The following is a 16,174-nucleotide window of genomic DNA, read 5'->3' on the forward strand; positions in this document are numbered from 1 at the left end:
CCACGTCCACAGCTTCTCCCTTATCCACAAGGCTCGCTAGCCTATCAAACATAGCATAAGAACGGCCGTACGGGGTCAGACCAAAGGTCCATCTAGCCCAGTGGCCAGCACCAAGTGCCCCGGAGGGGGGGGACTGAAGACAACGATCAAGCGATTTGTCTCCTGCCATCCCTCTCCAGCCAAAGAAAGCTATCGGATTGGTTTGACATGATTTGTTCTTCACAAATCCATGCTGGCTGTTCCCCATCACCTTATTATCTTCCAGATGTTCTCGGATGATTTATTTAATTACTTGCTCCATTATCTTCCCTGGCACAGACGTTAAACTGACTGGTCTGTAGTATCCTGGGCTGTTCTTATTTCCCTTTTTATAGATGGGCACTAGATTCGCCCTTTTCCAGTCCTCTGGTGTCCTTCCTGACTGCCGTGACTTTTCAAAGAGGATAGCTAAAGGCTCAGATACCTCCTCTACCAGCTCCTGGAGTATTCTAGGTGCATTTCCTCAGGCCCCCGGGTTCCTACCAGTCCCCTTGCTCTTTCTATCAGCTGAAGAAGCTGGGAAAAGTGCAAAGACTGGGCCAAGGACTGGCAGGAAGTGGAAAGGTGGCTGCATGGCTCAGGCACTTGAATGCAGCCCTGGAGGACTGGAGAGTGTCCTTGCCAATGCCACAGGTTTCCTGTGCAATGCCAGACAAGTCACCTCCACTGAGTGTTTGACACGTGACCATTCGTGTGTTCCTCCTCCACTGCGGGGCCGGCTTAAATCCCTGGGGTTAGATCTGCAGCGGCGTTATCGCTCTCACAGCTGCTCTGAATTCACTCAGAGCTATGCTCTGACCACACCACATGCTACATCACGGTAAGGACTCTGAAGAACCAGAGCCTGAACGTCTCGAATTGGGCACCAAAAATTAGTGGCCACTTATGACTTGGATCTCTCTCTGTGTCAGCTTCCCAACCCATGACACCGCCCCTTCATCTCCCCAGGGCAGGGAAAAATCAAGCAGTCTTTGGGAAGGCCTCAGATACTAGAGTGAGGATGACAAACGGCATTGTGATACGTATGCACAAGTCAGACAAACTCATTTGCCTGGGTAACCTCAACACTGGTGGTACCCAACATTTCAGCCACTTGCTCGCCTGCTGAAGAGTTTTCGGTGTGCGATGGGTTGTATCAGAGCGCTGTGCAGACAGCAGGCCGGGTCGATGAATGCAATAAGCAGCTGGGTGGGAAAGTAGAGGAGGAGGAACCACCAGCCTGTCCCGCCAAGAGAACAGTAGTGATGGCCCTCCCTCCTGCCTGTGGACGCTGTGCAGAATGGATTGCTTTGAGGGGGGAGCTGACGGAGGAGAATAGAGGCTGTTCCCATTGTGTTGGAGAAGCTTTCCTGTGTCGGTCTTACAGCCTGGGCGAAGCAAAGCAAGTATCCGATGGAGAAGTTGACTAGTTGGTAAGAGGGAGCTTCCGGCTGCATTCAGCACGTTTGTGGGAAGAGGGAGAGAAGCAGCGTCCTGACCACCAGCTGGGGCAGGAGTCAGGCACCAGCTGTCCTGCAAGCTGCAGCCACGTGATGATCGGTATTTCTGTCTTCCACAGCATGCTGGGGGCACCACAGTGCAGAGACACTCCCGCTCGCTGCCCGTCAATTTCTGCACCACCGCAGGGAGGCAGGAGAAACCAAAGGGCAAGGAGGCCAGGGTGTACAAGGGCACTGAGCCAGGCGGATGCGCAGCAGGGTTTGGCTTGCTAAAATCAACCAGAATATAAGAAAATCTCTTTCTTGGCTGCGTTTCAGGGAGGACAATGCCCCATGGGTAACGGGGCAGAGAGAGGTAGGGGTGTAAGAGTGTAAACAGTCAACTGATAAGCTGATGCTTCTTGGTTCCTGTTACCATTTAAACTCTGCTAGGGAGTGTGGGTGGGCAGCCAAGAGCCGGTGGGGCTGGCAGTACCAGCAGCCCAGCCCCACGGTAGCCAGAAGCCCATGGAGCTGGCATCCTGGACCCCATGGGGCTGGCAGCAGCAGGGAGCTCACAGGGCCGCGGGCAGCCCCGAGCCCAAGGGGCCAGCAGCTGGCAACCCACGGAGCCCGTTTAACCGTATAACCAATGGAATTTCCATCCGTTACACGGTTAAGATTTTTTAACATTTTTCACATCCCTAGAGAGAGGTGCGGAGGAAGAACAGCAGACACAGAGAGGGACATAATTAGCGCCAGTACAGTGTTGGTTCCAGGATATTAGAGAGACAATGCGGGTGAGATAATTTCTTCAAGTGGGCCAGCCAATCCCTGCACTCTCAGACCGGAAAACACCAGCCGACAAAGACCCAATAGTATCCCCAGGTGAACACATTTCACAGAACAATCGATTACGCTACCGCTGACTGATCCCTTGTCATCATCACAGGAAACCTGCATGACGCCTTCAAACGCCAAGCCCGGAAAGTTGAATTCAGAACGTTGCTAGACACTAAAAGCCATGGACTGAGTAGATCAGGGGTGGAGAGTAATTTTTGACAGGGGGCCACTCCAAGATTTTGAAAGTGGTAGAGGGCCGTGCACTTCCATGGTATTAATGGAGGAGGTGCAGGGTCTGGGATGGAGGTTGGGTGCAGAAGGGAGCTTGGGGCATGAGACTGGGGTGCAGGAGGGAGAATGGCGTCTGGAAGAGAGTTTGGGTTGAGGAGGAGGTTGTGATCTAGGGCAGGGAACTGGGGTGCAGGATTTTGGGATGTGACCTAGGGTAGGAGCAGATTGTGATCTCAGGCAGGAGGGATTATGGATGCGTGTGGAGTAGCGGGGCAGGAGTGGGGGGCAGAGGGTTGGGGAAGGGAGGGGGTGGGGTGACAGAGGCAGGTTCTGGCCAGGAGACTTACCAGCCAACAGCCAACCCATCCTGCCTGCCCGCAGACTTTAACATGTTTCTGGCTGCTCGGCCATGTGCTTGAGTGAGTAACTGAGCAGGAGGATTGTGCTTCGTGGATGCCTGTCCAGAAACCGGCCACTGAGATCGGTGCTGGGGGCAGGAGCCGTGTCTGAATCTTCTCCTCTCCCCACAGGCTCATAACGAGAAAGTGCCTTGCAGCCCCGTTTCTGAGCAGCGGTGGGACAAGCAGAGAGCCTGCCTGCGGCTCCCTACTGCCTCCCCAACCTGGATCCAGTGGCTAGGGGTGGCGGATCTGGCCCACAGGCCGTATTTTGCCCAGGCCTGGAATAGCAACTCTGGATTTTTACACCAATCTGTTACCCACTAATCCGGTCTTTGTCCTACGGCAGCAGAGGGGTTAATAGACCACTCTTCCTTGATTGCCCCCTGACAATATGGCTAACTACTTGCTAACAATCATTTAAGCTGGGAGCTCCCTTCCCAGACCTGACGGAAGAGCTCTGTCTGTGTAGCTGAAAGCCTCCCTCTCTCCCCAGCAGAAGTGGATCTAATAAAAGACATTACTTCATCCACCTCGGCTCTAGAATTAGCACCAAGCAGACAGGCTGTCAGGCTCCTCTTCTCACACACCTCATGTCCCCAGAGATTCCATGAATCGTCCCCCGCTATTAGCCCACCATATTAGCCACTCTGCTTCTGTAACAAAGTCTGTCATTGGCTAATTTCAAACTAGCCAGGTATGAGAACAAAGTTTGAATCACATGTAGCATAATGGTCTCGCCCAGGCACTTTTCCAGATTTCCCCCTCTCCTCTGCTTCATTTCTTATGTGAATTTCTTGCCAGTCCAGGGAATCATAAGGCGGTTTGATTGTAACGCTATCACTCAGAATACGAGAACGAGTAACTGGCGTTATTCCAAAAGAATATAGTCCGCGTCTACGCTACAAGCAGTTATTTCGATATAATGTTGAAATAACGTTGCGGTGGAGAACATCTTACTTCGACTCCTGTAACCCTCATTTCACGAGAGTAAGGGAAGTTGGAGGAAGAGTTGCTCTACCTCGGACTTCATGCTGCGTAGACAGCGCCAAAAGCTGAAATAAGCTATTTTGATTTCAGCTACGCAACTGACGGAGCTAAAGAGGCGTAGTTTATTTTGGCTTCAGCCCTGCTGTACAGATGTGTCCAAACTGTCAACACCACATGTCAAAACACAGTAAATAGGATTAAAGCAAACTAAGTTATCAAGCAGCATTCTTCTCTTTTTTTGCCTATCTGGAAATTTCTGCTATCAACGGAAATATTTTGTCAGTTTGTGGGTGTACAGGTGGAACCTCTCTAGTCCAGAACTCTCTGGTCTGGAAACATCTATCGTCTGGAATGATTTTAGTGAGGCGGATGTCCAGTTTTCATGGGTGTGGCCAAGTTTCCCGCAGTGCCGTAAAGTCTGTTTACCGCCCCCAGGCCTGGCTCTCCGTGTTCTGTGCTGTTATTTAGCTCAGATTTACCCTTAAATGTCTTCTAAGAACCCAGCAAGGAGTGGAAGTGCTGGTCATGCTGCTGGACAATATTGACCTTCCGTAGTCCGGGAAATTCTCTAGTTTGGCACCGGTCAGGTCCCAAGGGTGCCAGACTAAAGAGGTTCAACCTGTACAGTGAAACTGAAGTTTAATGACATTTTATCGATAAAAATCTGATCCTTCTGTAAACTAACTGTAAACCCATTTAAGTTTTTCCATGCAAGGGGCTGCCCCGGTTTAACTATATCAGATTAAACACTGATTTTTAGCTGAATCAGTGCAATATTTGGGAGCTAAGTATGGAGAGAAGCTAGGTTCCCTCCGACACACCCCACGGCAAGGTCACTTGGCATGTTTTCCTTTCAATAGCAGGACGTCGGACTGTCCTTCACGTTCTTTCCTCCCTTCCACAGCCATAAAAAGCAGCAAGATTCCGTTGCACACGGTATCTCAGTGTCACACTATGACCACAGCTAAAGCAGACAGAGGAATGCTACAAAATTCAGCTCACTGACAAGCCAGTGGTTAGGCACAGTGCAACCTTGTGGCCCAGACCACCGGCCTACCAGCTGCCTCAGGACACGGTAAGCATAGAGACCATCCCATTACCGCCGCCCTCAGCCAGGGCTACTCAACTTTGGAAGCCCCAGGGGCCACAGGGATACTCACCGCACATGACAAGGGCTGCAACTTAACTGTGGTTGCATATACATGCAAATAGATATGCAAATATATGCAAATAGCTTCTTTCACACTGACTGGCATGAATACAATGATTAAGGTAAGACTATACAACACGCAGGCTCAATTTAAGTCCGTCCTGCTGATATTAATACAATGCAATAGTTACCCGATTTCCACACATATGACAGCACTTCTAATGAGCAATTGCCGGTCCAGGAATGTCACTACTAAAACGCATCTCAACAGAAGCCCATTACACTGACAGCTTTTTTGTTTTGTCTCCCGCTCGCGGGCTGCGTGTTGAGCCCCGCATCAACCCAAACCGCACCGCGGGCCACAAACAAACGGGCCACGGGCCGCATGTGGCTCCCAGGCCACGTGGTAAATCGCCCTGCCCTAAGCTGTGGACGGAACGTTCTGACGCAATATGAAACGACGCACAGGGAAACCAAGGACCGCTCCCAATTACACTTCTCCCGGCAACAGAGAAGAGCGTCCGCCCCCAGTCTCACAATAAAACCATGTCCACGACACGGACTCCACCTCGTTGATGTTCTCTTTTCTGGCATGCCTGCTTCATAGGAGGTCCCAAGTGAGAGCGGGCCCCTTGTGCTAGGCGCTGCACAAACACTGGCAAGAGAGGATCCCTTCCCTTGCGAGCATACCATGGAAATAGATAAGACAGGCGGAGAGGGAGAGGGGAAACCATTACCGTGCCCTGGGGTGGGCTAGCCTCCCTTCCTGAAAGGACAACAGTGAATTTCTTCTTCACACAGGCCTGCCTGCAGCCAGGCCCCTCCCACGCGAAAGGGACACAATGAATTCCACGCGCCGTGCTTTGCCAGCTGATGAACATTCCCCGGGGACTCCATAACTGCAGGCAGCGTGCATGCATCACACCCAGTGAGGGCCCGCGAGAGCTGTGAGGATTGCTCAGGCAGACACACGTGTGCGCGCGCATCGCTGGGATTTCCCAGCGCCGGTAAAGCTCGCGTCCTGTCGTACCCCAGGGCGGCCAATAGAAACCTGCTTGCCAGTCCGATCCCTGGGCCCGCCATGCACACCGCACCTTGGGCGTGGCCCAGCGCTTTGAGCCCGGGGGGGAAGTTCCCGCCCCCTCCTCCGAGGGCTTTGAGGAAGAAGGGGACGAATGGGAAAGGGGCGGCACCTTGACTAAGCTCAAAGGATCCTTGGGGGTGCGTGTGAGGGATTCTAAACGCTGAGTTGGGGTATTGCTACAACAATCGACGGCAGTTACTGCTCACAGGGACAGGGCAACTTCCTCAGCTTCTTCATTTCTCATAGGCAGTGGGGCCGACAGCCATGGCAGGTCCTGGGGGCAGGTGTGGGGGGGGAGGGGCTTCCTGCCCCTAGAAAGGGCGGGGCCCCGGGCACTACAGAAGAACGGCCAGACTGGGTCAGACCAAAGGTCTCATCTAGCCCAATGTCCTGTCTGCCGACAGTGGTCAATACCAGATGCCACAGAGGGAGGGAACACAACAGGGAATCCTCACATGATCCCATTCCTGTCATCCATTTCCAGACAAACACTGGCTAGAGACACCATTCCTACCCATCCTGCAATAGCCATTGATGGACCTAACCTCCATGAATTTATCTAGGGTTTTTTTGAACCCTGTTGAAGTCCTAGTCTTTACAACATCCTCTGGCAAGGAGTTCCACAGGTTGACTCTGCGCCATATGAAGAAAAACTTCCTTTTGTTTGCAGTCAGCCCATCGTGCCCCTCCCCCAGCCCGCAGAGCCACGTGGAGCAATGATCTGGCGACAACTCAAAGTGTCCTAGAGTTCCCAGCCAGCCCGCTGTTTTCCCCATCGGCAGGCCCGATCATAAGCCAAGCTGATGGCAAAGGCCATAGTTAAGGCTGAATGACCCTTTCCATTACGAGCCCCTGTGTTCAGTTCTTTGTGACTTTGCCAGACTGAACCTGTTCAAGCCGACATGCCGAGCGCCTGCCGTCAGAGGACTGATTCTGGAAGGCGTGGGCGAAACGGGGTCTGCCGTTTTTGAGGCCGAGGTTAGGGGAAGAAATGCCGTGTTGGCCAGTGTTAAAACAGGCCTGGAAACTCCCTAGTACCTGGAGCAGGGACTTGAAACCCGGCAGTGGGCTATCTTGGCTCCTAAGAGCTTTGCTCACCGTCCTAGCCAGACACCCCCCGCAGGTTTGCACTTCTAAACCGTCGGCTGTCTCAGCCCACGGGTGTGTTATTTACCACCTTCCTCTCTGTCGGGCTGACCCCCAAGGCGAAAGGAGGCCGGTAAGAAAGGGGCCCATGGTGGGAGCGCCACGCTGTAGGTGGAGAGGCGGGCTCCCTGCCTGTCCTGCTGGCCCCTCGCCACGCTGGCTGCACACTGCACAGTGCCCGGGGGGAAGGGGAAGGGAGGGGCTACGATACCACAGGACCTGTAAGAAACGTAAGTTACTTTCCCCCCTGCCTGGCCCAGACCCGCCCCCCGGCAGCACAGTCTGACCAGTCCCAGGACCTTACCCCATCCCACAGAGGAGAGTTTTGGGCCAGTAATGCTGGAAACGGAGAGCCGGGGCTACTCACCACTTTCCAACGGTCCTTGACCACGTAGTTGGCCGGCAGGATGTCAACCTGCTCCCCTCCCCCACTCATGTTTGGTTCCTCCCGGATAGCTGCTACGAGGCACTGCATCTGCCAGCCAGAAAGTAGTTTGGTAGCTCCCAGTTGAAATGAGCCATTTATCTGGGCAGAAAAACAAAAGGGAGAAAAGGAAAGTGTTAGTGCAAGCCACTGCGGGCGGCAGAGGCCAATGAAACTACCCCCTCTCCCCCCGGGGCTCTGGTTTCGAGCTCATCAGAAAGAGCGCCTTCTCAGCTCTCCCCATGCACAAACCTGGCCAAAGCAGCCAAGCCCCACGCCCCCAGCGCCAACTGAGGAGATGCCACGTTCCTGGCTACACCATGCAGCGTCTCAGTGCTCGCGGGCCTCGTAGCCAGCCGCTCAAAAGATGGGCCAATGCCAGGTCCCTGCTTACAGCCTGAGTCTCGGGGACAAGGGACGGGAATGAAGAAAGAGCTGTCATTGTACCCGGCAAAAAAAATAAATCTCGCTTTAACAGAGCAACTGTTTCATTTTCTGTTATTCCGGTTTCCTGCTGACTGTCTCCAACGCTCACTTCACCAAGACTTGCCAGGTACCACGCTCTGAAAGCCAAAGGGGGCTAGCGCGGCACCTGGGTCCCACACGCTGCAAACAGCCAAGCAGAGAAGAAAGGGACGGGGGAGGGGTTCCAGCCACGTATAGATTAGTCCTTGTAACACGCAAGCCCTGCTAAAAAGGTTCACTTTTCAGGCACAGAGACAAGCCTCGTTCCTACAATATCAACTTTCCTTCTGTCTCTGTGTCCAGGGCGAGGGGCTCTCACTCATCCAGCAGTTCACCTGCTTCGGAAGCCAGTTTTGTTCATGAATGCGGGGCTCCCATCCCGCCATAAAAGTGACGCTTAGCTTCATAGCAGTGCTGGTCTTGCTCATGTAAAAGCACCTGAGTGGTTCTCGTACCCGCCCCTAGAGGCAGGCTGACCAGATGTCCCAGTTTTATTGGCGCTTTGTCTTATATAAGATCCTATCACACCCACAACCCTCCCCACTCCCCTTTTCACACTTGGTTACCCTGACGATAGGCTATTTTCTGGCCTCAGAGCTAGCCTGGAGCACACACTCCTTCTAGTCACAGTTTTCTTGCTGGCTCCGGCCCCCTTTCCCAGCAATATGGCCCATACTCTCTTTCTAGATCTAAAGCAAGTTCCTCTGCAGAGATCAAACATCGCTGACAACATATATGCTGAATAAGAAAATAAGGTTAGAGTCGGTCATTCGACCAAGAGACTTCTTCAGGTTGGAGTAACAGTCAGAAAAGCATGGGCTGTGTATCGGGGGGAAGAGATGAGCGTTCCCCATGGGCATCTGGAAGGGTAAGACCAGTGGTGTGATGTGAACGTGTGAGTTCCGCAGATAGACCTGGGGCCACCAAGCAGGCAGGATACGAAGAGGCCACCTGAAGGATCACCAAATAAAAATGCAACTAGCATCTCCGAGGAGAGAGAGCTGTGCTCTAAAACAGGGGAAATGCCTGCGAGGGGCACAGGAGAAAAGGGGGATGCCTCTGGGGCAGGAGACTGCAATCCACTCGACCCAGTGAAATCAGCTGGAACACAAACCAAACACGGAACAAAGGAGAGAAGCAAAACAAGTACTTGAAAAAGTGCGGCAGAAGGGAAGACACACTCAAAGGGGGAGGGGGGAGTTTCTCTTACAGACCCTCACCCACCCACTCCTGTAATAGGCCTGTAACCTGAGCTACTCAAGTCCTCAACTCTTGATTTAAAAACCTAAAGTTCCAGGGAATCCACCATTCTCCGAGTTCACACCAGCAAGCGACCTGTGCCCAATACTGCAGAGGAAGGTGAAACCCCGCTAGGCTCTGCCAATCTGATGCAGGGGAAAATTCCTTCCTGATCCCAAATACAGCGACCCTGAGCACACGGGCGAGAGGCACAGCTGGTCACCTGGGAAAGAATTCGCTGTAATAACTCAGAGCTTGCGCCCTCTAGCATGGCCATTCCCTGCACCTGTTCCAGTTTGAAACCATCTTTCTGAAACACGGGAGACCAGAATTGCACACAGAGGAGGTCTCTCCAGGGCCTGGTACAATGGTAACAACACCTCCCTGTCTCTGCTGAAAATTCCTTGCCTGGCCCATTGTAGGATTACATTCGTCTGTTTCCCAGCCGCATCACATTAGCCGCTCGGTCACCCTGTGATCGACCAGGTCTGTCTTATTCTCTCATCTCCAACTGACACGTCTCCAGCTTACAGCAAGAATTCCTAAAGGCTTGACCTTGCCCTCTGCACTATAAAATTCCATCCCATTTCTATTACACCCGTTTCTTAAGTGGCCCGAATCTTCCTGTTTGATATTCCAATCTTCCTCGGTGTTGGCAATGCCGCCTAACTTTGTGTCACCCACAAATCTCATTCGCACACTCCCACACTTTGTGCCAATGCCACTAATCAAAATGTCCCAGGACTAAGTCTTGAGGCATTCCACTAGTAACCTCAAAGAGAGAGCAGTTTGGCTCAGCACAATCAACGGTGAATAAACCAGGAGTTTCTGCCTTCTATGCTTAAGGTCCCACTTCATCTTTCCTTGTTTTCTTTGTATTTATATGGCTACAGAACAATCAACTGTTGGTTTTTAATTTCCTCTGCTAGATCCAGCTCTGCTTGGCTGTTGGCAGTTCTCACTTTACCCCTGTGTGCTCTGACCTCCAATCGGCAGCATTCCTCACGGATCCATCCCTTCTTCCTTTCCCTGTAGGCGCTCTGGTTTCTCTTGACAAGCAGCTGAGATGCTCATGCCTCTGGTTTGGCCTGCAACCCTTCCCAATGAATTTTAATCCTTGCTTGAGAGGCAGGCTCCATATAGTTTCTGCCACTTTGACTTAAAGCATCCTCCACTTTCAGATTCTCCAGTTCCTCACTCCAGTCCACTTCCCGAATTCATGCCCTTCGTTTTTTGTTTAAGTTTCCCTTTCTGAACCCCAGGCCTCTAGTGGCAGCTTTCTTGAGTAACCTTCCATTTTGTTTCCATTCACGACCACTAGAATCAAAGTTGTCCTCTACATTCAGCAAGTTCTGCTGAGGTCATTGCTACTTTCTGATACTCAGTCTAAAATGGCATCTCCTCTTCTTGGTTTGGGGACTATTTGGTGAAGAAATCTGTCGGCCATCACATCCAGGAATGTCTGGGCCCTGCCTTCAGTCGTAACCCTTGTCCTCCCGTCAGTGTCTGGGAGATCAAAGTCTCCCCGCACCACACCATTCCCAGGGGCATTCATGTCCTGGCCATATTGGAGAGGTCTCTCTCCATCTCCAGACCGGCTCCGCGGGGATGGCGCAGCCCCCAAGCGCTATTCCACTGCAGCCTGTTACCTCCTTCTCCACGGGGATTTTGGCCTGAACAGATTGTTTGATCTGTTCCCTCCCTTCTCGTCCTTTTACAGCCCTTTAGCGTCAGCCACGTACCACGCTCCCCCCCGGCCTTTGTCCTTCCCCAGCAGCACGTCCCTCCAGTCCCGGTGCTCCAGACACGAGGGCGACTCCACCGTGGCTCCAGGATCCTGTGATGGCCGCCTTCCCTCCCTGCACCAGGAGCTCTGGTCCCCCGGCTCTGTGCACAGCTTAGGTGGTTCTGCCTGGCTTGGCCCAAACCCCTCACCCGCCCGTACTGCCGGGGTCACTGCCTGGCTGCGGTGTCACTGGTCCCGGCTCTGTACTGCCTCTTGGCGGCCAGGTAGAAACCCCCCGAAGATCCCGAGCCTCCTGTTCTCCAAGTGCCTTCCCCAGCCTGGCGCAGTGTCCCGTGGGGTGCTCCTGCCAGACTCCAGCCGCGTCGTCAGCTCCCAGGCGCGGGACGATCCGAGGACTCTTTCCTGACCCTGCCGGGGCCTCTTGGGCCTCAGTCCATAGCCACTCCTTGTAGAGGGCAACACGCCACCTTTCTGTTCCGGGGATCTGCTCTGGCGATGGGCCTGTCTATTCTTCTGAGTAGGGAATCCTCCCTGGAGCAAACCTAGCTCGGCCTGGTGGTGATGCAGACCTCCGGCCTTCCGTCTGCTTGTCCTCTGAAAACTTAGCCTTCTGCGAGTCGCCCTGGTCTCCGCACTCTAGCTCTGCCCAGTGACTCTTGCAGGACTAGCTGCTGTTCTCTTCTTCCTTGTTCTCCCATCGCCTGACGCTGCCGGCCTCTCCCGTTCCTCTTCAACCCGGTGAGCCTGTTTCTCCACCACCGCGAGCCAACCTTTGCCTACACCTGGCTCTCAGTCACCCACTTCCATCGGCCTCGTTCCTCAGCCCGCTATCCCATCTGCAAGTCTCCACCTTCCCCTCCAGCCTCCTTTCTCTGCCCGCCCCCCTCCACTCAGAATCCCACCCGCAGCGCAGCCCTCGTTCCTCACCACATCTCCAAGCCCTGCAGGAGGCGCTCCATGCAACAACGCGCAACCGGCAGCTTCCTACCCGGCCGTCTCCCCGTCTCTTCCATTCTCCGGCTCGCTCCCACGGCCGCCCCAGCCTTTGCTCCTAAACGCCTGTCCAAGGCATTGCGGGGGGGGGGGGGGGAGGGACACACCACAGACCTCCTCCCCCAAACTCCCCTTAGAAACTTCCCTGTTTTCAGCTCCATTTGCTGGCTCCTGTGCTGCTGGCTGGCCAGCTGCCTGCCTTTATAGGGCTGCTGACAGAAATGCCAGGCCCCTCTGCAAGGGGATGGAGCAGGAAGGGGCAGGGCCTTGGGCAGAGGGGATAGAGCAGGGGCTAGCCTCCCCCAGCCAGCCCTTCAGAGCTGCCTGGCTCGCACCATCCGGGGCCCCAGCAGCAAGGGACCTAGGGCTCTGGCACAGCTGTCCGAGCGTACTAGAGAGTGTGGCCCATCACACACTTATTCCTGCCCCCGAGGGACAGCAGACACTACAGTGAAATTTACCCCAGGCTGCGGATCCCCACAAGGCCTAGGCCTCTCTTTAAAACATGGCTGAAGTCAAATGGGAACAGTGACTGAGGTGCCGGTTCTGGGAGCCACATTTCAGGAAAGATGTGGAGAAATTGGAGAAGGTCCAGAGAAGAGCAACAAGAACGATGAAAGGTCGAGAGAACATGAGCAATGAGGGAAGGCTGAAGGAACTGGGCTTGTTTGGTTTGGAAAAGAGAAGATTGAGGGGGGACATCAGAGCAGTTTTCAGGTATCTAAAAGGGTGTCATAAGCAGGAGGGAGAAAACTTGTTCTTCCTGGCCTCTGAGGATAGAACAAGAAGCAATGGGCTTAAACTGCAGCAAGGGACATTTAGGTTGGACATTAAGAGAAACTTCCTACCTGTCAGGGTGGTCAAACACTGGAATAAATTGCCCAGGGAGGTTGTGGAATCCCCATCTCTGGAGATATTTAAGAGCAGGTTAGATAAATGTCTATCAGGGATGGTCTAGACCAGGGGTCTCCAAACTACGGCCCGGGGGCCGGATGCGGCCCGCGAGGCCCTCTCATCCGGCCCGCGGAGACCTTTTTGGATTCAAAGGCAGAAGAAGTGAGATTGTTTCAAAACCCATTTGAAGCAGATGTGGCCAGTTGCCCAGATGAACTGCAGCTGGAAGTCATTGAGTTGCAAGCAAATGACCTCCTTAGGGACAAGTTCAAAATAGGACTGGTGGGTTTTTACCAGTTTTTGCCCAAGGAAGACTTTCCTAATGTCAAAACTTTTGCATCAAGGTACCTTTCAATCTTTGGAACAACATACCTGTGTGAACAAACATTTTCAAGAATGAAATACGTGAAGAACAATTTGAGAACAAACTTGTCCGATGATAATCTCAGGTCACTGTTGATGTTAGGGACAACAAATCTAAAGCCAGAAATGTCTGCTATTTTGGCATCCAGGAAACAATTTCACCATTCACACTAATACAGGTGTTCATGTGTAGTGTATGAATGTGTTATTAAATAATAACTGAATAAAATAATATTAAATAAATAATTAAAAACAACATCCATGTTTTGATGGTTTTTTATTTGGACCTCAAGTGTATAGTCGGCCCCCGAACTGCTGTTTGATAGTTAATGCGGCCCTCGGGCTGAAAAGTTTGGAGACCCCTGGTCTAGACAGTACTGGGTCCTGCCATGAGGGCAGGGGACTGGACTCGATGACCTCTCGAGGTCCCTTCCAGTCTTGACTTATGAACTCGGTCAAGCATTTGGGGCCATTTCAAGTGTCCATGAAAGGCATGAGGACACTGCGTAAAATCGTGACATCGCATTGCCTGTGGCCCGCAAAGAGACAGAGCTTCCTGCCTCCCCGCTCCAAGCAGGAAGAGGGTCTCAGGTAACCGTTTTACTCCACGTAGAGATACCAAGGCCGAGAGAGAGGCTGCATTCAAATCCAGCATGAGGATATTGGGTGATCGCTCTCTGGCTGACCGGAATGGATGAAGACAGCTGGTGAGAAGGAAACGAGAGTGTGAAGGGGTAAATTCCTTGACCAACTCCAGCCTGAAGAAGGGTAGAATCCACTTGGCTCCAACCGCCCCCGGCCTCCTCCAGCATGCATTGCAGAATCTCGTCATGCAGAAACTTTGCTTTATTGTACTTATTGCAACCACGCCACAATGCTTCTGCCGCTGCCCTGGGTATTACGGGCTGAATAACATCCCAAGTACAGTTCTGTCTAGCCACCCCTCTTACCCCACCTCCGTCCGGCACTCAGACGCTAACGCTGCCATTCTGGCTTTAGCGAACAAAGGTGATTACTACATACAGCTGATGACTCTTTGGGAATGGATTTGGAAATCCACGCACAGAGAGATGTGGATCCAACAGGCAGGCAGTCGGGGATAGGCAGCAGCAAAGAAGCTCAGGAAAAAGACACACCCTTGGAGAGAATGATTTTCAATAGGAGTACTCTGGTGACCAGACGATGTGGTAGTTTTTCTACCAGCGGGAATGCTAAGAGGTATAGTGTATATCCCCGGCACTCAGTAGCCAGATTATAAGCCAACTAACGCACAGCCAGTTGGGAAGTACTGTATAGGCAGTCTGATTATGTGCACTGGCAATTAAAATAAGCCCTTCCTTTGAAGCAATACTTTCAGGTTGTTGTTCTCCATAAAACTGCTTAAACACATTTTATGGGAGTTCAGTTCTGTCCAAATAAAAGCTTTAAATACAGGTTTCCTTGTTGAAATCTCTGCATTGGACAACAGGCCTCTCTCCTGTACTAGGTCGCATTCAGTTCAAGTTTGCTGCTGCAGCATTTGCTCAGACACAGCCAAAAAGGAAACAGTCTGAAAACGACGCGCTGCGCTTTTGTCTCCACACAACAGAACAAAGCCAGGGAAGGCCGTCTCTCACCATTTTACCAAAGGTCCTGGACACACGTAAGTGTGATAAGCTCACTGCTGAAGGACTGCAGTATCCCTTTTTATTTCAGGGCACACTCTCACCTCTGGTAGCCTATAAATTAGAAGAGTTAGAACACGCAACGTTTATTTGCTATTGGAGCCCACGGTTCTTTCCGCTTTACCAAAGTTTCTCCACGAAAGGAAGGATCCACCTTAATATTAGGTCCTAGAACGTTTTAAAACCTCCCCCGCACCACCACCAGCACTACAATTTGTACAACAGGCAAGACAAAAAGCACAAACCTGGTTGGGTATCTACAGAGGTGGGATGAGCAAGATGAGGGTGGATTTCTGGAAGGCAGGCTCCCCCTTAAAACTTGAAGGAGAGGAAGAGAAGAGAGTGGTGAGGAGAACGACAGCATGGCTGAAACCCTTTCCTCTATGCCAATCCACCTGAAATGCACTGAGCAGCCAGCTGCACCGGGACACAGCTGCTCAGCAGCTAACCAGGCAGGGACAAACTAGCACAACAAAAAGGTCTGTGGGCAGCCAGAAATAAAAGGGAGGACCCATAGGTGACCAACCAGCCTCGATGGAGCCCACTGTTGCCAAAGGGAAGTGGCAGTGCTCAGTGTCTCTCAGGATTAAGCCCCCCTGTACTCCCAAGGAGACGTTTCTACTTTTAACAGTCAAGAGGCGCCGTTTGGAAACTGATTAAAACTGTGCCCAAGTCTCGGTGTAAAAAACCTCCCGCCGCCGCCCAAGAACGCCACAGGAGAACTGCGAAGAGCATGGAATGAGCATGGGATGACAGCGAAGGAAACAACGAGGTGACCAATGGAGTACAGTGCACGGACCTCGTGTGTTTCAGCCGCACGGCGACTCCTCTGCAGAAGCCGGAGTAGCAGTGGCCAAGTAACCAGTCGTACGCTGTTACAGCATCTCTGACAGGTACTAAACGGCTGTTTTAGGCCACAAAGATTTCTGTACGACTATTTCTGCTCTGGCAGATGCTCCTAGCTGCGCTGGGGACTCCCCTGCTCATCCCATTGACCTTTTGGGAGGTCACATGCCAGGCCTTAGAATGGTGGTCCCCAAACTATGGGGTACACCTGCCTGGGGGCATGGAGAAACATTCGGGGGG

The 16,174-nt window shown here is 52.5% G+C and overlaps 1 protein-coding gene across 1 annotated transcript in view; it reads right to left on the bottom strand.

The window, feature by feature from the left end:
• Positions 1-16,174, bottom strand: part of TTBK1 (tau tubulin kinase 1) — a 137,696-nt gene that overhangs the window by 98,966 nt on the left and 22,556 nt on the right. Inside the window, exon 2 of the mRNA XM_075925811.2 lies at positions 7,667-7,825. Within this exon, the coding sequence (XP_075781926.2) occupies positions 7,667-7,774 (108 nt within the window). The 5' untranslated portion in view covers positions 7,775-7,825. The remainder of the gene's footprint in view (positions 1-7,666; positions 7,826-16,174) is intronic.

The sequence above is a fragment of the Pelodiscus sinensis genome, chromosome 3 (genome assembly GCF_052426305.1).
Source record: "Pelodiscus sinensis isolate ZL-2025 chromosome 3, ASM5242630v1, whole genome shotgun sequence".
Classification (NCBI taxonomy): Eukaryota; Metazoa; Chordata; order Testudines; family Trionychidae; genus Pelodiscus; species Pelodiscus sinensis.